The sequence below is a fragment of the Pelobates fuscus genome, chromosome 5 (assembly GCF_036172605.1).
Source record: "Pelobates fuscus isolate aPelFus1 chromosome 5, aPelFus1.pri, whole genome shotgun sequence".
NCBI lineage: Eukaryota > Metazoa > Chordata > Amphibia > Anura > Pelobatidae > Pelobates > Pelobates fuscus.
In genome coordinates this window covers 19630780-19654597 of record NC_086321.1, presented here as the reverse complement: position 1 = coordinate 19654597, position 23818 = coordinate 19630780, and the positions used below count along the sequence as shown (strand labels likewise).

Here is a 23818-nt window from a genome sequence, read left to right as displayed (position 1 = left end):
ATTTCCAGTGTGTGTTTACGCTCACTCTTGGTCCTTGGGGGACATCTTTAGCTCTCTAGGGTAGGAAGTACCATGTATCTGCTAACACCACGCACAATTTACAATACACAAGATACAGCGCACTCTCCTATCTACTAAACAGCAACTTCAATGTTGACAGATTTTATTAGTTTTTAAAAGGTTTTTTTTTTAAAAACACCTTATCTAGGCAAAAAATAATGGGGATTTAGTTACATTATATGATCATACATTGCATAAGCCTGCCACAACGTCAATGTACCCCATCTTTGGCAGGTCCTACTCTCACAGTCTAATGTCTGCTCTTATGAGATTAACCCACTTACTTGGGAAAAAAATTCCATCTGAGGCTCTCTGCAGTACAAGGCTAAATAGGGACCTGAGATGAGGCACCTGTGACAGGGAGGGGTGCAAAACCAAGGAGTTGGCTAGACTCCCAAATATATACATATGGAACATGGGGGGGTGGCTGCACTCATATGTATATATTTGGGAGTCTAGCCAACTCCTTGGTTTTGCACCCCTCCCTGATACAGGTGCCTCATCTCAGGTCCCTATTTAGCCTTGTACTGCAGAGAGCCTCAGATGGAATTTTTTCCCAAGTAAGTGGGTTAATCTCATAAGAGCAGACATTAGACTGTGAGAGTAGGACCTGCCAAAGATGGGGTACATTGACGTTGTGGCAGGCTTATGCAATGTATGATCATATAATGTAACTAAATCCCCATTATTTTTTGCCTAGATAAGGTGTTTTTAAAAAAAAACCTTTTAAAAACTAATAAAATCTGTCAACATTGAAGTTGCTGTTTAGTAGATAGGAGAGTGCGCTGGATCTTGTGTATTGTTTATTGTATAATATGGCCCCCAGCAGCACCCCATTTAAGCATGTTCAGGTGAGTGCAGCCACCCCCCCATGTTCCATATGTATATATTTGGGAGTCTAGCCAACTCCTTGGTTTTGCACCCCTCCCTGTCACAGGTGCCTCATCTCAGGTCCCTATTTAGCCTTGTACTGCAGAGAGCCTCAGATGGAATTTTTTTCCCAAGTAAGTGGGTTAATCTCATAAGAGCAGACATTAGACTGTGAGAGTAGGACCTGCCAAAGATGGGGTACATTGACGTTGTGGCAGGCTTATGCAATGTATGATCATATAATGTAACTAAATCCCCATTATTTTTTGCCTAGATAAGGTGTTTTAAAAAAAAACCTTTTAAAAACTAATAAAATCTGTCAACATTGAAGTTGCTGTTTAGTAGATAGGAGAGTGCGCTGGATCTTGTGTATTGTTTATTGTATAATATGGCCCCCAGCAGCACCCCATTTAAGCATGTTCAGGTGAGTGCAGCCACCCCCCCATGTACCACGCACAATTTGACAGGCTGAAACTGTATAGAGTGCATTTTTTTAGATACTTGGCATATGCTCATGATGTCAGGATATGTGAATGAAAACTGGTTTTGGCTTCCAAACACCGCCCTGCAGGGAAAGGTATGGCAGTTTTTTCACAGAATAGGAGTATTTACTCATATTTATGAATTACAAAATAATGAACACAGGAGGGATAGAACATATCTTTTTTTTAAAATAATAATAAAAACATGCTTACAGTTTTATTTTTTAACTGTTGATTTCTTTAATTTAAAGTACAGGTTTCTGAGTCAAAGCTCAATGTAACATGCCCAAAGGTAGCAGCAATTTGTTGTTTTGAAAGAATTTAACTTTATAAATTGCACCATTTATAAAGTCATTATCTACACCTTAAAGGGAAACTCCAGTGCCAGGAAAACGATCCGTTTTCCTGGCACTGGAGGGTCCCTCTCCCTCCCACCCCCCAATCCCCAGTTGCTGAAGGGGTGAGAACCCCTTCAGTGACTTACCAGAGGCAGCGACATGTCCCACGTCGCTGCTTCCTCCTCCCCCGCCGCTCCTCCTTCTGCTTACGTCGGACAGTGGGCGAGACTGATCTCACCCGCCGGCCAAGGAGACCTAATGCCGCGCATGCGCATTAGCGCACCCCATAGGAAAGCATTGAAAATGAATTTCAATGCTTCCCTATGGGGAATAGAGTGACGCTGGAGGTCCTCACACAGCGTGAGGACGTCCAGCGACGCTCTAGCACAGAAAACCTGTGCTATAGAGCAGGAAGTTCCCTCTAGTGGCTGTCTAATAGACAGCCACTAGGGGAGGACTTAACCCTGCAAGGTAATTATTGCAGTTTAAAAAAAACTGCAATAATTACACTTGCAGGATTAAGGGTAGTGGGAGTTGGCACCCAGACCACTCCAATGAGCAGAAGTGGTCTGGGTGACTGGAGTGTCCCTTTAAGTTACCAGAAATATATTTATATTTGAAATTGTTTCTTTTCTGGGATGATACTTATATGGCATTATTTTTTGTGGAAATCGAAACAAAATCGAAACTGTTTCATAAAGTGTTTCGTGATTATATAAATTAACAAATAAAGTATAATCATTCATATATACTTTTTGCAAATGAAAACATAACAATCCCATTTAACGATTCGTTATTCATTACCTGATCCTCAATAACTTTCCATAAATTCAAGTTTGTACGGGTTACAAAATGTGGATGTGTAGAAGAAACTCGTTCAGTAAAGGAGAAGTCATTCCTGTTAGAAAAAAAACCGAGATAAGAGATATATTAAAACAGAATCAACACTGAACATACACACATATGTATACATTACATAAAAAACAGGGTACAAGAGAATACTGAGAACGGACAACAAGTCAATGATCTTGCTCTTCGGTGGGTCCCGCTCAGATCTCAAACTGGTTTTAGCTCATCTTGTGTCATTACCGAGAGAACCTAGTCTATTTGCATATCAGACTGATCCCACCCAAATATAAAAAACATAAACATAGTTTTTATCAATATTCACATGGAAGAATATTTGCACAATAGTAACCATAAGATATCTTTTGGAGTTGCGTAAAAAGACATAAAAATAAAAATAAAGAATCATAAGCCAGACATATTATTTGATAACACAATTTCCAATACATTTACTTGCACCCATATGTATCAAAAATTTAAAAACCTGTATCGATTGGTAATTATCTTTTACATTGCTCAAAATTAAGCAATAAAAATGTATTTGTTCCCTGAACTAGAATTTCAATAAACTAAAACCAAATATAAAAATGTAAATAAAATAAAACGTGTCTATGTTACCATCATAATTTTTGTAAATGTGCACTTTGTTTAATTTTATTGCACCATGCAATTCACTGTAATAAAAACATTTCATTTGCTGTTTATTATTATTGAAAATGAAAGATCACACATAGGTTTCTGGGTGTATTATCTTATAATTAATACAATAAAGGATATGTCCCTTTTAATGCATCTTCTAACAGCCTCTTGGGTTAAAAGCAACACATATCCGATAAGACTATGGACAATTTGAATGTGGAAACTATCTCAGTGCACATTTTTGAGATGTCTGTTACTTGTGCATTTTTTAATTGTGAATGAGCACTAGCCTTGATTCCTGTAATGGGTTTTGGTTGGATGAGTTCTGCTTCTGACAAAAAAAAGAAAGATGGCTGCCCTTATAAAGCATATGTAAGCCAAGTGAAATACTGAAATAAGATATGTATTAGCATCTAAGCATTAACATAATGCATACATAGGTTACAATATATGAAAGATATTATTTGAAATGATAAAAAAGTATGACAGGAAGGTATCACAAGTTGCATTACTTGTTTTAGTAGAATATTACCGGAGGACAAAGCTTAACTTCCTAGCAAAACTTACAAAGATATGTTATGCTGAACTATAGTGCCCTCCACTAATATTGGCACCCTTGCTGAAGATGAGCAGAAAAGGTTGTAAAAAAAAAAAAAAAAAACATACAAACATATTCTGCTCTCATGGGTATCAAACAATTGCAAACACAACACAAGTTTATTAAAAAAAAATAAAATAATGTTTAATATATGTGTGGCACAGTTATTGGCACCCTTTTAGTCAATACTTTGTGCTAATTTCCTTTGCCAAGATAACAGCTCGTTGTCTTCTCCTATAATGCCTGATAAGGTTTGAGAATACATGTCAAGGGATCTGAGACTATTCCTAGATATAGAACAGCTCCAGATCCTTCAAATTCTGAGGTCAATGCTGTTGGACTCTCCTCTTCAGTTCACCCCACAGGTTTTCAGTGGGGTGCAAATCGGGGAACTGAGATGACTACAGCAAGTCTTTGATATTGTAGTCAGTAAAGCATTTTGTGTTGATTTTGATGTATGCTTTGGATCATTGTCCTGCAATGGAAAATAAAATGGCTTATTTTAACCTTTCTGGCAATGGCAGTTAGGTGTTCATTTAATATCTATTGATATTTGATATAGTTCATGATGCCATGTATCCTAACATCCTTGCAAAAAAAAACAAACACAAATGTTAGAGCCATCACCATATTTAACCACGGGCATAAGGTATTTTCCATATAGCTACCTCTCTGTGTGCCCCAAATCCACCTCCGATGTTTATTACCAAAAAGCTTTATTTTGGTATCATCTGACCATAGAACCCGATCCCATTTTATGTTCTAGTAGTGTCTGGCAAACTAAAGACAGAAGTTTGTTTTTGGATTAGAGTAGAGATTTTTTTGTTTGTTTTTTTAAAACCTTCCAAACAAATTGTGGTGATGTAGGTGATGTCGGATTGTAGCTTTGGAGACTTTTTGACCCCAATACGCAACTAACTTCTGCAATTCTCCAACTGTGATCCTTGGAGATTTTTTGGCCACTCAAATCATCCTCTTTATATTGTGTTGAGACAATAAAGGCACAAGTCCTCTTTCAGGTTGATTTATAACATTTCCATTTACTGAAACTTCTTAATTATTGCCCAGATGGTGGAAATGGGTATTTTCAATGATTTTGCTATTTTTTTTTTATAGGCACTTCCCATTTTGTGAAGCTCAACAACCTTTTGCCGCACTTCACAGCTATATTTCTTGGTCTTACGCATTGTGATGAATAACTAACGTAATTTGTTCTATGTGTTACCTCGTATTTACACCTATGTGAAACAGGAAATCATGGTTGAACGATTTCATGTTCCTAGTCACCCAGATGTACTAAAAAATGTAAAATATCAATGGTAATATACTTCAAATATGTTTCTCTTATGAATTTATAGGAATGCCAATAATTGTGCCACAAATATATTTAGCATAGATTTTTAACTTGATAAACCTGTGTTGTGTTTGCAATTGTTTGATACCTGCCAAAGATGGGGTACATTGACGTTGTGGCAGGCTTATGCAATGTATGATCATATAATGTGTAACGGACCGTTTCACTTACAAGAGGATAAAACCCAGTTTAGGCGATAATCCCCTTTCCAGATGCACAGACAGCTACTGCAAACACCATTCTCCCGACTGGAACCACACGAACACTGGAACAGCTGAACAAGAAAAGCAGACATCGGCTTACACTCTTGGCAGTCAGCATACAATCCCATTCCCCCAAAGACCGAGACGACACATCGCTTTGAGGGTTAAGCAAGAACTCTGGACTGGGACACCCAGTCTGGCTTTTATTACAAACAAGTACATACAGGACACTCCCAGGGGGAGGATGAATTTAACCAATCACATGGATGTACCTCCCACACATTTCCTCCCCTTAGATTAGCACTTAACATAATTATACCGTACACCCTTTTCCCCAATTCCTGGATGTACCCCAAATACATATGCTACACCTCCAAAACAGGTATCCCCTGATAGCCCTTATTCAGGGGGACAACATATCCAAGAATCAGGTCATTCGGATGAATGGTTCGGGAGATATGAGGTTCCAAAGATTTGACCGACCGCATGGGTAAAGTATTCGAAAACAGTTCCATGCATTTTGGCCCTGCGGTCGGTCATAAACAAGTGAATGAAACAGACGAATTACTGGTGTTATAGAGACTAAGGGGGATTCGCATGAATCCCCTAGTTCGTACGTTTCTTTCTACCGAACGGCGGGCCATTCGGTAGTTTCCCCACGAAATCCTGGAAGTCTGGAGGTCTCAGCGGTGTTTGCCTAGTCGAGTGTCCGATTTCAGTTCCAGACACTCGACGGCAAAACACCGCTGTTCGGTAGTTTAAGATGGCCGCCGCCACGTGTTTGTTTCCCGAATGGCGGCCACCCAGAGGACAAAGAAGATATTACATGGATTGCCAATTACCTGTTTGCAACATTGTTGCAAACGGTAATTGGAGGCACACTTATTCCTGGGTGGTCTGGTTGTTCGGTAGTTTCACTCAATATACTGAATGGAGTGATTCTACCGAACAGTCAGATGAATACTGCATATCTATATCCCAGGTTAGCTCAACACATAGATACATACAGGATATTAAGCAGGGTTAAAGTACCATGTTCTACAGTCTTAAAGGTACAGTATCACAAAAGTCCCAATAAGTTCACGGATGGCCCTTAAAGGCCCAGTAGCAGTAATATAAATCATTACATGCCCAAATATAGTTTTTATAGAGCAATATGTCCAGGGGCCGTAGTCGCAGGGCAGGAGGCTAGCAACCAGGCCTCTCCAGTTCACAGTGGCGAAGCTGGTTTCGCCACATTTCTCCCCTTTGCCAATTAGACTAACAGGGTACCTGACTTTCTGCCGGTCAGTGCCCTGGTTAGTCCAGCAACCCACCCACAAAACAGAAATAACAGAGCAGCCCACCCCCACTAACCGGTTACTACATCTGGGTGAGGAAGAATTCTGTCCAAGTTCTGGTGTCTCACCACTGCTGGGTGGGAGACGAGTAGGCTGTCTTGGTGGGTTGCTGAGGGGGCAGAGACCAGCGGTACTCTGTCCTGTTGCCAGCACTACCACGGGAGTAGTCTGGTGGGCGCCTGGTTGCTGGAGACTGACTGTCTCCCCTTTAGGTGCACAGCTCGACTGCCGGAGGGGGAGACCGACTGTCTCCCCTTTGGATCCTTCACACTGAGGCTGGGGAACAGGACCGACCGTCACTATCTCTTGTGCGGTAGGTGCAGAGACTACGGTCCCATCTGCACAGTTGTGGGGCTTAACATCTCCCCTTGGTGGGTTAGGTTGCCGTGGGAGAGAGGGTGTAACAAGCTCCTCTCTCTGGATGGCAAACTGCCACTGGGGAGAAAGGATGGCACCTTCTGCTCCTTGGGGTACACACTGCCGCTGGGGAGGAAGGACGACACCATCAGCTCCCTGGGGTACACACTGCCGCTGGGGAGGGAGGACACTGCTTTCCTCTCCCTTCCCTTCACACTGCCTTCCTGGCATATCACTTTGCTGCTGGGGGGCAGGAAAAACAACCTCTGCCCCCTGTAACTCAGCCTGCCGCTGGGGAGGAAGGACGACACCTTCATCTCCCTGGGGTACACACTGCCGCTGGGGAGGATGGACGACACCATCAGCTCCCGGAGACACACACTGCCGCTGGGGAGGGAGGACGCTGCTCTCCTCTCCCTTTACTTCACACTGCCTTCCTGGCACATCACTTTTCTGCTGGGGGGGAAGGAACAACAACCTCTGCCCCCTGTAACTCAGCCTGCCGCTGGGGAGGATGGACGACACCATCAGCTCCCTGGGGTACACAATGACGCTGGGGAGGATGATCGACACCATCAGCTCCCTGGGGTACACACTGCCGCTGGGGAGGGAGGACGCTGCTCTCCTCTCCCTTTGCTTCACACTGCCGCTGGGGAGAAAGGACGGCACCTTCATCTCCCTGGGACTTACTCTGCCGCTGGGGATCTGGGCCTGCTGCCCACCATCCCGTTGGGCCCGGTGGAGAGACCTCGGTCCCATCTCCACCTGCCTGTTGTGGTTCCTCACAGGACCAATCTTGTTGGTTCCTCTGCGTCATTAACAGCATGAGGTACGCCTGTACATCGTCGTAGACCCGGGATGCCATCTGCTCCGCTCGGGCTGGTGAGAATAGAGCCATCCTGCTCCTATATTCCCTGATAAACTCGGATTCCTCCCTCGGAGGTGCTGTAGCAGCTGCGACTCTGTCTCCTTCCATTTTCCTGATTTCCTTTGTAGATAGGGTCGCTGTACGGATACTAGCGTTGCCCTCAATTTGTAATCCAGAAATGGTGTTGTCTGTAGCTGTCCCTCTGGTTGTAGGAACGATCCCACCGCTGCCACCAATTGTAACGGACCGTTTCACTTACAAGAGGATAAAACCCAGTTTAGGCGATAATCCCCTTTCCAGATGCACAGGCAGCTACTGCAAACACCATTCTCCCGACTGGAACCACACGAACACTGGAACAGCTGAACAAGAAAAGCAGACATCAGCTTACACTCTTGGCAGTCAGCATACAATCCCATTCCCCCAAAGACCGAGACGACACATCGCTTTGAGGGTTAAGCAAGAACTCTGGACTGGGACACCCAGTCTGGCTTTTATTACAAACAAGTACATACAGGACACTCCCAGGGGGAGGATGAATTTAACCAATCACATGGATGTACCTCCCACACATTTCCTCCCCTTAGATTGGCACTTAACATAATTATACCGTACACCCTTTTCCCCAATTCCTGGATGTACCCCAAATACATATGCTACACCTCCAAAACCTCCCTGATAGCCCTTATTCAGGGGGACAACATATCCAAGAATCAGGTCATTCGGATGAATGGTTCGGGAGATATGAGGTTCCAAAGATTTGACCGACCGCATGGGTAAAGTATCCGAAAACAGTTCCATGCATTTTGGCCCTGCGGTCGGTCATAAACAAGTGAATGAAATAGACGAATTACTGGTGTTATAGAGACTAAGGGGGATTCGCATGAATCCCCTAGTTCGTACGTTTCTTTCTACCGAACGGCGGGCCATTCGGTAGTTTCCCCACGAAATCCTGGAAGTCTGGAGGTCTCAGCGGTGTTTGCCTAGTCGAGTGTCCGATTTCAGTTCCAGACACTCGACGGCAAAACACCGCTGTTCGGTAGTTTAAGATGGCCGCCGCCACGTGTTTGTTTCCCGAATGGCGGCCACCCAGAGGACAAAGAAGATATTACATGGATTGCCAATTACCTGTTTGCAACATTGTTGCAAACGGTAATTGGAGGCACACTTATTCCTGGGTGGTCTGGTTGTTCGGTAGTTTCACTCAATATACTGAATGGAGTGATTCTACCGAACAGTCAGATGAATACTGCATATCTATATCCCAGGTTAGCTCAACACATAGATACATACAGGATATTAAGCAGGGTTAAAGTACCATGTTCTACAGTCTTAAAGGTACAGTATCACAAAAGTCCCAATAAGTTCACGGATGGCCCTTAAAGGCCCAGTAGCAGTAATATAAATCATTACATGCCCAAATATAGTTTTTATAGAGCAATATGTCCAGGGGCCGTAGTCGCAGGGCAGGAGGCTAGCAACCAGGCCTCTCCAGTTCACAGTGGCGAAGCTGGTTTCGCCACATAATGTAACTAAATCCCCATTTTTTTTTGCCTAGATTAGGTGTTTTTAAAAAAAAACTTTTACAAACTAATAATCTGTCAACATTGAAGTTGCTGTTTAGTAGATAGGAGAGTGCGCTGGATCTTGTGTATTGTTTATTGTATAATATGGCCCCCAGCAGCACCCCACTTAAGCATGTTTAGGTGAGTGCAACCATCCCCCCATGTTTCCTATATATATTTGGGAGTCTAGCCAACTCCTTGGTTTTGCACCCCTCCCTGTTACAGGTGCCTCATCTCAGGTCCCTATTTAACCTTGTACTGCAGAGAGCCTCAGATGGAATTTTTTCCCAAGTAAGTGGTTAATCTCATAAGAGCAGACATTAGACTGTGAGAGTAGGACCTGCCAAAGATGGGGTACATTGACGTTGTGGCAGGCTTATGCAATGTATGATCATATAATGTAACTAAATCCCCATTTTTTTTTGCCTAGATTAGGTGTTTTTAAAAAAAAACTTTTACAAACTAATAATCTGTCAACATTGAAGTTGCTGTTTAGTAGATAGGAGAGTGCGCTGGATCTTGTGTATTGTTTATTGTATAATATGGCCCCCAGCAGCACCCCATTTAAGCATGTTTAGGTGAGTGCAACCATCCCCCCATGTTTGCAATTGTTTGATATCCATGAGAGCAGAGTAGTTTTGTGTATTTTTTTAAAAAAAAAAAGATCAAATGTTAAACAATAAAGACAAATTTCATAGCCTTGTTTGCTCATATTTACCAAGGGTGCCAATATTAGTGGAAGACACTATATAGGAACCTAGCAAAGTAAATTAACTAAAAATATTATTTAACTTGTCCTGACAATCCGAGGGATGTCCGTTTGTCATTGAATGGATATTAAGAGAATTGTGATAGATATCACAGATGTGACAAGTAATTTTCAGTAAATCCTATGCCAGAACTGGAGGGGTAATGATCACAGTGCAAATAAAGCCAGAAATAAAAGCCAACAAAAGTAAAATGCAAACATTTGCCAAGGTGCGTAGCGGTATATAATGTTAGAAACGTTAAGGATAAACTTTTTGGCACCGAAGCCGAGAATGACTGAACAAAGCTTACACAACACCCAAAGGACAAAGTGGAAATCAACTGCACGTCAGTCCAGACTGGTTTTCAATTTGTATTTTTTATTTTAATTTTAAAATTTGATTTCCATTCATTGTGGTTTTAAATGAATTCACTGCCTGTGCCAGATGACTATATTTTGTCTAATTGCCGTTTTCAGACTGCTAAAGTAAAGGACACTTCAACAAAATTCAAAGTCAAATTGTCTACAGTATCAGAGTTGGATTTGGTTAAGCACAGTGCTGCTAGCAGATGCATATGAAGTCTAAATTAAAGGACAAGGGAGTTTTTAAAGGGACACTCTCAGCACCAAAACCACAACAGCTTAATGCAGTGGTTTTGGTGCACAGATACTGTCCCTGCAGTCTAACAAATGTAAGCATTGCTGTCTCAGAAAAATGGCAATGTTTCTGCTTGTCATTTAGCGTGTCTCTTGTGACTGTCATTTAGACAATCATTCAGTCAATTTGACATCCACAAGATGTGCTTCCTCAAGGACGCCCTTTTTGTTTTTTAAAAGGAAGAGCAGCAGCCATGTGAAACCAGGACGCCTCTGGACGAGATAGGAGTTTCTCTTATTTAAATGTGTAAAAGGGAGCACAGTACTGTATAGCCACCAAGAACACTCTAACAATAAAAACACATGAGAGTCATTTTAGAGTGTTCCTTTAAATAGTCTTTAAAACTTCGATAACTGTTTAAACTTTAACACTATAACCACTTCAACTCAGTGAAAGGCTGCATAGTCTTTACATCTAGCAATAGTTTACTGTAATGTATTTAACGTAAACGTGTCAACAACACACAAAGCTCTAAGCATCTAATTTCAGAGGTATATAAAAATGCAAGATTAAATATTTGATAAAGAAAGGACACTTTAATTCTGTTATTTATTTCTCTGTAATTTTGGTTTATTTTGTTGAATGATATATTACACCATAACTGCATTTTATCTTTGTTTCTCAATTAAAAATAAATTACCTTCCTTGTGCTCACGGTTTTATAATATATGGGTATATATTTCATAATTAGAGTTAATATAATATTTCTAGAATAGCATCTGGAACTATTCATCAAGTTCTTTGAAACTTAGTTGTGAATCTAAGGTAGTCACTTAATAGGCATCTGTTCTTTCTCCTGTCCTGCAATTACTAATGAATATTCCATTAATATTTTACTAGACATCTGTTATCATTTTAGACGTGAAACAGAAGTGATTTTACCACTTACTTCCTAATATCTAATCTTTATGAAGCTGTGGACATGACAGTGGCAACTCATTTAGTTTTGTTTGAAAACTTTTCAATTTAGCAAAAAAACGAGGTATTTACGCAGTACGTTATGCTCCCGTTCTGATTACTATCCTGACAATCATTTGAATCACTGGAAAATGTTGTAGAACATTCATTGTCTTTTACTAGGGTAAACTGTACTTTTAAATGCAAACCTTTATCACTCAATGGCACCTTAAACTATGAGATCGGCAGAAAGTTTAGTGATATTTATAGAAGCAAGATTAAAAATTCTTAGACAGACAGAGACGGGCAGATATACCAACAAATTGATAGACAAACCAACTGACTGACAGGCATGCAACCAACATTTGGGGACCCCAGATCAAGTAAAATATTTTATTTTTGATTTTCAAAGTTATAAGATGTTAACACAACCTATGTAGTGATAAAACAAACTACATATTTCATAAAGTAAAAATTAAGCTTATGTGGCTACAATCATCCAAGGTACATTTAGAAAAAAAGAAACAAACAAAAAAAGAATATGCATTTGAAGAAAAGAACATCTTGCCAACATCTTCATGCTATAAAGTGGTTTTGGTTCAAAGACCCTATGCCTTTGTAATGTAAATGTAAAATACATGAATGTAAATGTAAAATATTACCATTTCTGACTGACAGCCACTCAAGGATCTTTCCTCATTCAAATTTGGAAGGTCTTCGCGTTCAGTGACATCACACTAACCGCATGATGACTCTATACGTGTCCAATGCTTCTAAAACAAGCCTATTCACTAAAGTCACATTTTAGACCAGGTGACTTTGAACTGCAAGCTTCAAAATCAATACTTCCTCTAAGGAAAGCAGAAGTTATAAACCCTCACCAATAAAACTTGCATAAACTCTATTAGTTAATTGATAAAAAATTCACAATAGTCGAATACCACTTAAAACTTGAAACCAGGAGCTGTCTCATAGATCAACAGAACAAGTGAAAGATTTGAAGAATAATAAATTTCCCATGTATTTAAATCTATTGATAGTAAGGCAAAGCCCCAGATGAAGGCGCAATTCTAAGTGCCGAAACGCGTGTTGGGTTCCTTGTTTCTTTTACGATCACTATGGGCACAGATTTTTATCACTTTACTTGATTTTGGTGATGGAGTTTGATTTTTAGGAGCTGTATTTAGGCGATAAACTCCCTAGGGGCAAATTAGCTAATTTTGGTCCTTGCGGAACCTGGATCCTTTTTTTAGCTTAAGGGACAGTTTTTGATGATTTTCCTTTCCCATATAGGACTTGGATGTAGAGTTTAATGAGGGCTTTATTATTTGTGGCTTATGTCAATTTTTGATATTATGTATCAGGGCAGTTAGATAATATGTATGTCTGAGCTACTTATGAGGGACTCTTGTTTAGTGGACTAGGTTTTTACAGATTCTAACCTCTATTACTTGGCCATTAGGAGTATTCCCTTTAATACAATATTCATGTCTGATTTTGGAATTAATTAAGGTTTATATCCTCATATTTAAGACTGAATTTATACTGGATTTAGTCTGTCTAATCCAATTTGGTCTGCTTTTTAAGAGAGGGTTATTTTTAACTATTATAGCCCACCTGAGTTATGCACCTTATTAATCACTGATTTCTAATTGTCTAATCTAATGGCACAATCTAAAAATCTTTGCTCTCAAATTACTTATCCCTACAGTTTTAGAATCACCTATGGCTTCATTTATATACCTATACAAAGGGAGTCTTGTAGTTCACCTTTCTATCAATATATTTAAATATATGGGAAATGTATTATCCTTCAAATATTCTATGAGACAGCTCCTAGTTTCAAGTGGTATTCAACTATCATGAATGTTTAATCAATTAACTAATAAAGTTTATGTATGTTTTATTAGTGAGGCTTTATAATTTCTGCTTTTCTTAGAGGAAGTATTGATTTTGTTTTTGTCTGGAGTATTTAATGCTCGATATATGGTTACCCCCTTGCTACCCTCACAAAAAATAAGGAATGTGGTCTAAATTAAATTAACTGAAAAGAAAGAACACAATAACTGTATGTTTGTTTTATATGTTGGAGTGTTAATTTAACCCCTTAAGGACCAAACATCTGGAATAAAAGGGAATCATGACATGTCACACATGTCATGTGTCCTTAAGGAAAAAACAATGGATCTACAATACAATAATAACAGGAACAAACATAGCGTAATACTGTGACTTATTTGAAAGAGTGGAAGTATATATAATAATTCACACTCACAAACCAAAATTGATTGTAGGCATATCTCATAGAATGATGAGTGTCTCAGGTTAAGTGGGTCATCATATGGTACATGGAAGGGAATAGAAAAACAAAATAGTGCAGAGTATCTTGGTAAAAAGTTATACTTTAATGATAAGGCACACTTACAATGTTGCAGTGGCAAGTAGGCATATAAAATCAGCTGGTCTCAGGATCACAGGGTCTTGCAGGATCAACTTAAGCCAGTCGAAATGATAAAAACAAAATAAAATAAAATAAAACAGCCTAATATAGACAGTGAAAACTCTGACACTATAAGTTAGCCCTACGCGTTTCGTTCAAACGTCCTTGAACTTCCTCAGGGGCAAAAACGTCCTTCTGTGTGCAGATACAATCTTCCATATGATGCCGATTGCCCTTTTCAATCCGTCCGGTTTGGCGCGCTCGGGAAAACATCCAATCACTCGCTCGCTTCCGGGTTCGTCTGTCCATAGTACTTCCGGGTGCGAGCCAATGACGCAACCGGATATGCGTCTCACCTCTCTCTTCCGGATTTTCGTGCGTTCCACCTGATATGCGTTCCACCGCTCGGGCGGAAACATAGTCACAAATAGAGAGGTCTTTTAATGTCTAAACCTGATAACAATAATTATTACTCATAGATATTCTCTAGGGGATAGAGCCCTTGCAATTATTACTAAACCTTTAGAGTATGTATATCTGACTAATGGCCATAATACATAGTAAAACACTCCACAGAATAAATCTCTCATAATTATTAATAGGAATACATAATGTAATCAACAGATAACATGAAGATATATATCCTTCAAGACTTATATAGCACATAATCAAGACTCATATTGATCATAAAATTAGAAAAGGTGCAAAAAAAAGTACAAAAAAGTAGGTGTAAAAAATGTAAACAAGGAAAAAAGAAGAATTATGGTGAGGTATCAATTAAAGGAAACAGACCAAATCAAAATCAACATTGAGTCCCCTAGGTTGCATGGTTTGTAGGGTATGTATCCAGTACCCCTCCCTTTTTCTTAGTAATAGCATCTTATCGCCCCCTCTCTCATCAAGGGTTACTTGTTCTATAATGATGCATTTAAATGTGTTGAAATTAAATACTGGGCATTTATTACAGTGTACTGGCACTGAGTGGGTCAACAAATGATTTTTAATATTGCGTCTGTGTTCTTGAAACCTCACCTTTGCTTTTCTTCCTGTTCTTCCCACATATTGCATACCACACCCACACGTGAGTAGGTACACAACATGTGTCGAGAAACAGGATAAATTGCCTTTGATTTTAAATTTCTTTTTATTAACCGTACTCTCAAAACTCGTGGTACTGTTGAGTTTATAATCACAACTGACACAATTGCCACAAGTGTGATAGCCTTCCTTACATTTTGTCTTGTTCTTTCTAGATCTAAAGGTACTTGGTGCCAAAATTTGCTTTAAATTGACCCCTCTTCTAAAAATAACTCTAGGGGTTAAGCACTGATATTGTAAAAAAATATATTATACAAGTAAAAGGAGGGAAGAATGGATTTTATGAATATTTAAAATCCTGGAATCTAATATGCCATAATCAGTGAAGAAACTGGATCTGACACAGATTTGAAATTCCAACAAGACATTAATCCAAAACACAACTTAAAATCAACCACAAACTACGTCAAGAAACCGGAGATATATAGGGTTATTCAATAAAGTGAGAATTCAAAGTGAATTTCTAATTTAGGGCCAAAGTAGCCGATTTGGATGAACAAGTGGTTTAGAGAATAATTCCAGTTCAACTATTTTTAGCTTAAATTTGAAATTCACTTTGAATTTACTTGGAATTCTCACGTAGATGAATTATCCTATATACGTTTTGCAATGTTTTTCATGGTCTTTAAGCTTGAATATTATTAAAAATCACTGAGTTGATCTCAAACAATCCGTGCATGTGAGACAACCTAAGACTATTTCTGAAATAGAATTATCCTACAAGGAAGACGGGGAATAATTCCTAAAGCAAGAATAAAAAGACTTTTAGTTGGCTACAATTAGCTATGTAGGCATACTTCTTCCAAATGTCGTGTTAATAACTGAAAAAGTGCCCGTATGTTTGCAACTGTATGTATTGTATGTATTGTTTTCTTTTCTTTTCTTTAAAAAGTTGAGCAACTAAAACCCAGAAATATGTCAGGTTTATTTACTGCAAACATTGAGTAAACTTTGTTTCCCACTTTGAAACAAACTATGCTATTTGTTCAGCAGTCTCCAATTTATTTTCCATACAACGATATATATGTTATATATATATATATAGACTACTTGGAGCTAACTTATCTCATCTCATCACATCAGAGGAGCCACATCCTTCAGGACTGTTTGCAGACTCTGGCTATCTATTCAAATTCATCTACCTTATCCCTAAATTACATTTTCCTCCTCAATAGTCTTACTCAATATTACTCAACTGATCTTGCAACTTGCTACCTTGCCAACTTCATGCCACTGTACTTTTCAGCTTCATATCTACTTGTCACCAAGTTTTCAAAATTAAATTAATCTGATTCCAAGGGGATTTAGAGTTTTTTTTCCCTTAACATGCTCATTAATCAATCATCTACCTACAGTGACCTAGATAAAAGGTGTTGTATAAGAAATATAAAATAAATGCAGCTCATCATTTAATCAACTGGGTGGGATGTAAGTCACGTAAACAGACCTTCCAGTGTTGCATAAAAATAGATATATCACTTACTAATCCTTCTAATTAAATTCTGAATTAAAAAAATAAATAAAAAATCAACTACATCAATGAAAAGTTTGTTGAGTATCTTTGCAATGTAAATGCTAATCCATCCCAATTAACAAACAACACTAAACTAATTACTTTCATAAACAACATGATTCATTTACCATCACAGCATGACATTTATGGTACTATAGGACTTTCAAAATGGTTTTATAGAAATCCACAGATAGATTTACGTTGCCATCTACTGGTAGGTAGATAAATATCATAGTATATTTATGCAAAACATAGTTTTAAGTTTGTTTTTACAGTTTCTCTCAGTTTCTATTTGAGAAGTTGATCATTTGAAAACAAAAGCCAAACAAGGAATTGTACTCATCCATATGGAGAAACTTCGGTGCAACCGCACCAGGGACCAAGTCCCTAGATACAGTTTGCAACAGAAAAGAAGTTTCAAGGAACCCCGAGACTCCAGAAAGGCAAATTTATTGGAACCCAAAGGTCCAGCAGCAAAGTTTAACCAGAACAATCCTTTTCAAGCAGCGAGCTTGCGAGGTAGGAGGTGATGGTAGCGCCGTTGACTTGGAGGGAGACAGACATGGGAGGAGCAACACTCGAGGAAGAAAAGACCAGAAGTTCTGCTTTGAGTTTAGGGAAGTGAACAGCCATTCAGTTGGAAATAGCAGAGAGGCAGTCAGAGACACAAATCAAGAAGGGAGGAAAAAGATCAGGAGAGAACAGATTTGTGTGTCATCCGCATAGAAATTATACTGGAGGCCAAATGCAATCTGAATAGGGTTATGGTAAATTTATAAATGTTTACTACATACTTTTCAAAGTCTCTCTGCTTTATTTTGGTATGTATACTTGTTTAAAAATGTTTGCTTCTTGCTGGTTTAAAAATATAATTGTCATGTGATACATGTCCCTTTAACTGATTAATAGGAAAATACATACAAAGAAAAGTAAGAGCAGAAAAACACGTTTTACATTTTCGCATTATTAGTTAGTTGTGGATAAACAACTGGTACAGTGAGGGGGAAAAGTATTTGATCCCCTGCTGATTTTGAATGTTTGCCCACTGACAAAGAAATGACCAGTCTATAATTTTAATGGTAGGTGTATTTTAACAGTGAGAGACAGAATAACGAAAAAAACCCACAAAATATATCCACAAAAACGCATGTCAAAAAAGTTATAAATTGATTTGCATGTCAATGAGTGAAATAAGTATTTGATCCCCTATCAATCATCAAGATTCCTGGCTCCCAGGTGTCTTTTAGACAGGTAACGAGCTGAGATTAGAAGCTGTCCACAGAAGCAATCAGTTCCAAACTCTCCACCATGGCCAAGACAAAATAGCTATTCAAGGATGTCAGGGACAAGATTGTAGCCCTACACAAGGCTGGAATGGGCTACAAAACCATCACCAAGCATCTTGGTGAGAAGGTGACAACAGTTGGTGAGATTATTTGCAAATGGAAGAAACACAAAATAACTGTCAGTCTCCCTCTGTCTGGTGCTCCATGCAAGATCACACCTTGTGGAGTTTCAAGGATCAAGAGAATGGTGAGGAATCAGCCCAGAACTACACGGGAGGATCTTGTTAATGATCTCAACAAAGCTAGGACCATAGTCACTAAGAAAACAATTGGTAACACACTAGGCCGTGAAGGACTGAAATCCTGCAGCGCCCGCAAGGTCCCTCTGCTCAAGAAAGCACATGTACAGGCCCGTCTGAAGTTTGCCAATGAACATGAATGATTCAGAGAAGAAACCAAAATCAAGCTCTTTGGCATCAACTCAACTCACCGTGTTTGGAGGAGGAGGAATGCTGCCTATGACCCCAAGAACATCATCCCCACTGTCAAACATGGAGGGGGAAACATTATGCTTTGAGGGTGTTTTTCTGCTAAGGGGACAGGACAACTGCACCGCATCAAACGGACGATGGACAGGGCCATGTACTGGGTGAGAACCTCCTTCCAAGGCATTGAAAATGGGTTGTGGATGGGTATTCCAGCTTGACAATGACCAAAAACACACAGCCAAGGCAACAAAGGAGTGGCTCAAGAAGGATCACATTAAAGTCCTGGAGTGGCCTAACCAGTCTCCAGACCTTAATTCCATAGAAAATCTGTGGAGGGAGCTGAAGGTTCGAGTTGCCAAACGTCAGCCTTGAAACCTTAATGGCTTGGAGAGGATCTGCAAAGAGGAGTGGGACAAAATCCCTCCTGAGATGTGTGCAAACCTGGTGGCTAACTACAAGAAACGTCTGACCTCTGTGATTGCCAACAAGGGTTTTGCCACCAAGTACTAAGTCGAAAGGGTCAAATACTTATTTCACTCATTGAAATGCAAATCTATGTATAACTTTTTTTTTACATGTGTTTTTTTCTTTTGTCTTTTGGTGGGGGGGAGGGTTATTCTGTCTCTCACTGTTAAAATATACCTACCATTAAAATTATAGACTGATCATTTCTTTGTCAGTGGACAAACGTTCAAAATCAGCAGGGGATCAAATCGTTTTTGCCCTCACTGTAGTTTATTCATTTGCCATGTTTAAATTATGTTCAACCTATTTGCCAATCTACAATAATTTCTTCTTAATTATATTTAAAAAAAAAAGATGTTGACATATGCTGTTTAGTCCTTTACGGGACACTGTAAGCACCCAGATCGCTTCATTGAAGTGTCTGGGTGTAATTTCCCTGTCACTTTAGATCTCATTGAAGTGTCTGGGTGTAATTTCCCTGTCACTTTAGACCTGCAGCGGCAAACATTGCAGTTTTAGAGAAACTGCAATGTTTACATTGCAGGGTTAAGCCTGCCTCTAATGTCTGTCTACCAGACAGCCACTAGAGGCATTTTCTGGCATTTCATAGAGTTTGACTCCATGAAATTACACTGGACACCCTGACACTTTGTATGAAGACATCCAGCATCTTCTAAATTCCCATAGGGATGCATTGACTCAATGCTTTCCTTTGGAGAATGCCTAATGTGTGTGTCACTCGCCCCTCATGTGCTTTAGGTTCCCCCACGTCAGGTGGCGTCTGAGGAGGAGCCTGATCAACTGCTGAGAAACCTCAGAGCTGGAGTCAGGTAAGTGTAAAAAGGGTTTTTAGCCCATTATTTGCCTCTGGCGAGCAGGAGGGGTGGACAGAGGGATAATTCCTAACACTATATTGTTCCTTTAAATTAGGCATATATTCTTGTGATAATTGATCAATAAACATGAATTATGCCCATATGATTAACATGTTGAATTACAATTACATTCTGCAATGTTTTAACAACAGAAAATGTTATGATTACATTTAAACATGAGTATACTTAAAACTGTGGATTTTCAATGTTAATGAGTGATCTAATACCCACATGTGTTTTAAAAGGTATGCAATAGGCTGCAACAATCCACATAAAGTACACTGAAGCCTTTAATTCGATAGTTAATATGATCGATAGGTTTGTACAGGGAAACCTCCTTTATATATTAAAGACCATGTGATTCTCAAATCATTCTACACAATGATAACTTATACCTGTTTTTTTGTAAGAAACACAAGGAGTGCTCCTTTAAATTTACTGTGGAATTCCCAGCATAATAACTTAAACCGACAGAGTTTACTTAATAAATTCATGTACATTATGTTCACATGTTTGTTCTTTTAAATCATATTACGATCGGACTGATCCATTGCAACTCACTCCATTCACACAAATCTGATTTGAAAAAAAGATATGTATTTAATGCGGAGAGGTTTTCCAGTTACATTATTCCTATATACATTTCCCTAGAGTGGCTCTCTGTTTTGTGTAGGCTGTTACAAATTACACCTTGCAATAGAAACATAGAAACATAGAGTGTGACGGCAGATAAGAACCATTCGGCCCATCTAGTCTGCCCAGTTTTCTAAATACTTTCATTAGTCCCTGGCCTTATCTTATAGTTAGGATAGCCTTATGCCTATCCCACGCATGCTTAAACTCCCTCACTGTGTTAACCTCTACCACTTCAGCTGGAAGGCTATTCCATGCATCCACTACCCTCTCAGTAAAGTAATACTTCCTGATATTATTTTTAAACCTTTGCCCCTCTAATTTAAGACTATGTCCTCTTGTTGTGGTAGTTTTTCCTTCTTTTAAATATAGTCTCCTCCTTTACTGTGTCGATTCCCTTTATGTATTTAATTGTTTCTATCTTGGGATGTTTTCATTAAAACCAAATCTATATAATCAATGAATTACTCTTTACTCGGGCTTGTTTCTGCTGCTAGAAAATATTATTGTACAGGGTCTATTACACTGAAAAAACAGAAACTCAAGTTAAACCTTACCTAATACTGTATTATGTATTCTAGAAGAAGGCAAACAATGTAATGGTACTTTTGAAAAATTTGGTGAAATGGTAATGGTTGCATTCTCAACCCCAAAATAATACCATGTTTTCCTTACGCAACAATGTTACCATAACTAAAGGCAATTGTTTCAATGCTTCTACTACAAGACACTGTTCGTAAAGATTGTTAGAGCAGTGGCCACACCACTGCCTTAGAACTGGGAAACTCAATCTTGGATATTGGTCAGACCACTTCACCAGTAAGTGTCCTTGAGCAAGACACCTAACGAACTGCCTACCATCAGCCTAGATCTTAAGTTGGCTTGAGCAGGGCCTTCATCACAACTTTCTCAAATTGTAAAGCTCTGTGGAATATGTTGTCTAGCCTGAGAAACAAATTTAACCACTTCTTTGCTATCTCCTTGGTCGGACCATACAGTCTCGCATCATGAAGATCGAATAAAAGTTCTTTATAAGTCCATTGTGCACTGAGAAATTTCAAGGTCTATTTTGTTATTGTTCTGCCTCGTGGGGGTGAATATGACATCTTCATAGTATCATTATTGCAGAGACTGTCTCTAGGTAGGCTACAATGTGTCTATGATAAGAGGCTGCATGTTACAAAGCTGTCATTCTAAGCACTGCCTTCTGTGCCTCTAAAGTCCATTGTGTATCTTCACATAGACACTTCCCTACAGATTGAAAACACCTTACCCTCTCATATTGAGGACTGTCAGATTTTGAAAATATGTTTATATATTACATCTGACAGCCAGTACTGCATAGACACGTGTCTTCTCATGTCAAAAAGATGTAATTTCTTGGCCTAAATGACATCTGAATATTGATTATTATACTACACAATACAAATGTCATACAATCCATAAACAATGAAGCCATACAAACTCCTGTATTAATAAAAGGAAACTATGTCTTATGAAATAGTAAAGATTAGAATATATATATATATATCTCAATGCACACTGTTAGATATTTTTAAAGTCAATGTTGTTCTCAATTTGCGACATTCTCCGACCGAAACTCCTTTGACCAGAAACTATTTTTTTCCCCTCTTTGTAACTGAAACTGTATATAGCTAAATGGTTCTTTTGTTATTCATTATTGCAGTCAGCTGATTGAGATCATTTTCCCGCAGTATACTAGACCAACGCATATCTGTTCCAGGCAGTATTCCCTGTTGTAAGTCAACCCACCTCATATGAGCTAGAATTTATATCATCCATCATTTTGACACAATTGTTGTGAATAACTTTAATAACAGAAAATAGAGTTGGTAGAACCATACCAGTGAAACCTAAATATAACATTAACGGTAGGAAGCAGAGAAACATTATAATATTCCAATCAACCAGGGTTTATGAAATATGTTACAGATGTTGGTTATTTTTAGCTAATACAGAAAGTAAAAAAGAACCCAAGGCACACCAGAGTTTGCACATAAAAATTGTTTTTATTCATGTAATACAACACTGAATTAAGCAGACTTGGCAGAAGAAAAGGTGCATAAAACAGTGCGATATATGTTACAACAATAGTTCTAAACCACTATTAAGCAATAATAAAGTGTTAGGAGTATCTACACACACCCATACAAAAATGGCATGCTAACCAAGGGCAGGAGAAATTATAGCCCCGACGTTTCGGCCTTTAAGCCTTCCTCTGGGAGACCTCTTACTGACTCATCTAACTTCCCACTTATATACCCCATACCTACTTAAAATAATTAGTACTAATTAGCCCAAGTGCAGCCAGCTGAGTGAGGGGGGGCACCTTCAGTATATGATTTGATAGAGAGACACTTCCAACTTCCGCCAGAATCTACTTACGGGTTCTTGTGACGTCATGACACACATGCGTCAAATTACATCATCACGTCTATGCGCAATGACGTGTCTCCTCTGCTAGAACACTACAGAGGGAGATTGTGGCCAACATTGGTGAACGAAAAAAGATATAAACTTATAACCACACTTGCACAACGGCCAGCTGATCCAACAATAATTTCGCAAACATAGTATATAACCCCTGCTACTATTCCATAGATAACCTTCTAGGCACTAAAATGTAGAGGAAAATCCTAAATAAAGTAAAAAAGGAAGCTCAATGATTGTAAATGTTATCAGATGATTTAATCTATAGCCGCAATAATGGCATTTTAGTAGAAATGCTACAAAACATATATAATTAACAATCTAAGCTTAACCCAAGCTTGAATACCCTTTTATTATACTAACAAAGAGGTCCATTTTCCATACTACCAGAGTATATACGTACATATGATATATAGAAGACCACAGTACATAATATATAAATATCCATAGTACAATAAATTGTTTTGCCACTTTTCAGAAATCCGAAACACTTCGGCACTTCCGAAATTTGGCACTTCGGCAATTTGGTTCTGTTTAGCACTTCGGAAATTCAGCAATTATGTTTCTATTACATGCCAAATTCAACAATCTGATTGGTAATTATATTTGCATATTTGTGATAGTGGCACCCTCACTGGTATATGTTTTTAACAATACTATTTTTGTATCTTCCATGGGATATCCCCTACTCCTAAATCTTTCCATCATCCCCTCCGCCCTTACCTCAAAAATGTAGTCATCCGAGA

At 38.9% G+C, this 23818-nt stretch overlaps 1 protein-coding gene across 1 annotated transcript in view; it reads right to left on the bottom strand.

Moving 5' to 3' along the window:
- TMEM232 (transmembrane protein 232) overlaps positions 1 to 23818 on the bottom strand; it is a 131482-nt gene that overhangs the window by 18867 nt on the left and 88797 nt on the right. The window contains exon 12 of the mRNA XM_063456373.1: positions 2555 to 2648. Coding sequence (XP_063312443.1) covers positions 2555 to 2648 — 94 coding nt within the window. The remainder of the gene's footprint in view (positions 1 to 2554; positions 2649 to 23818) is intronic.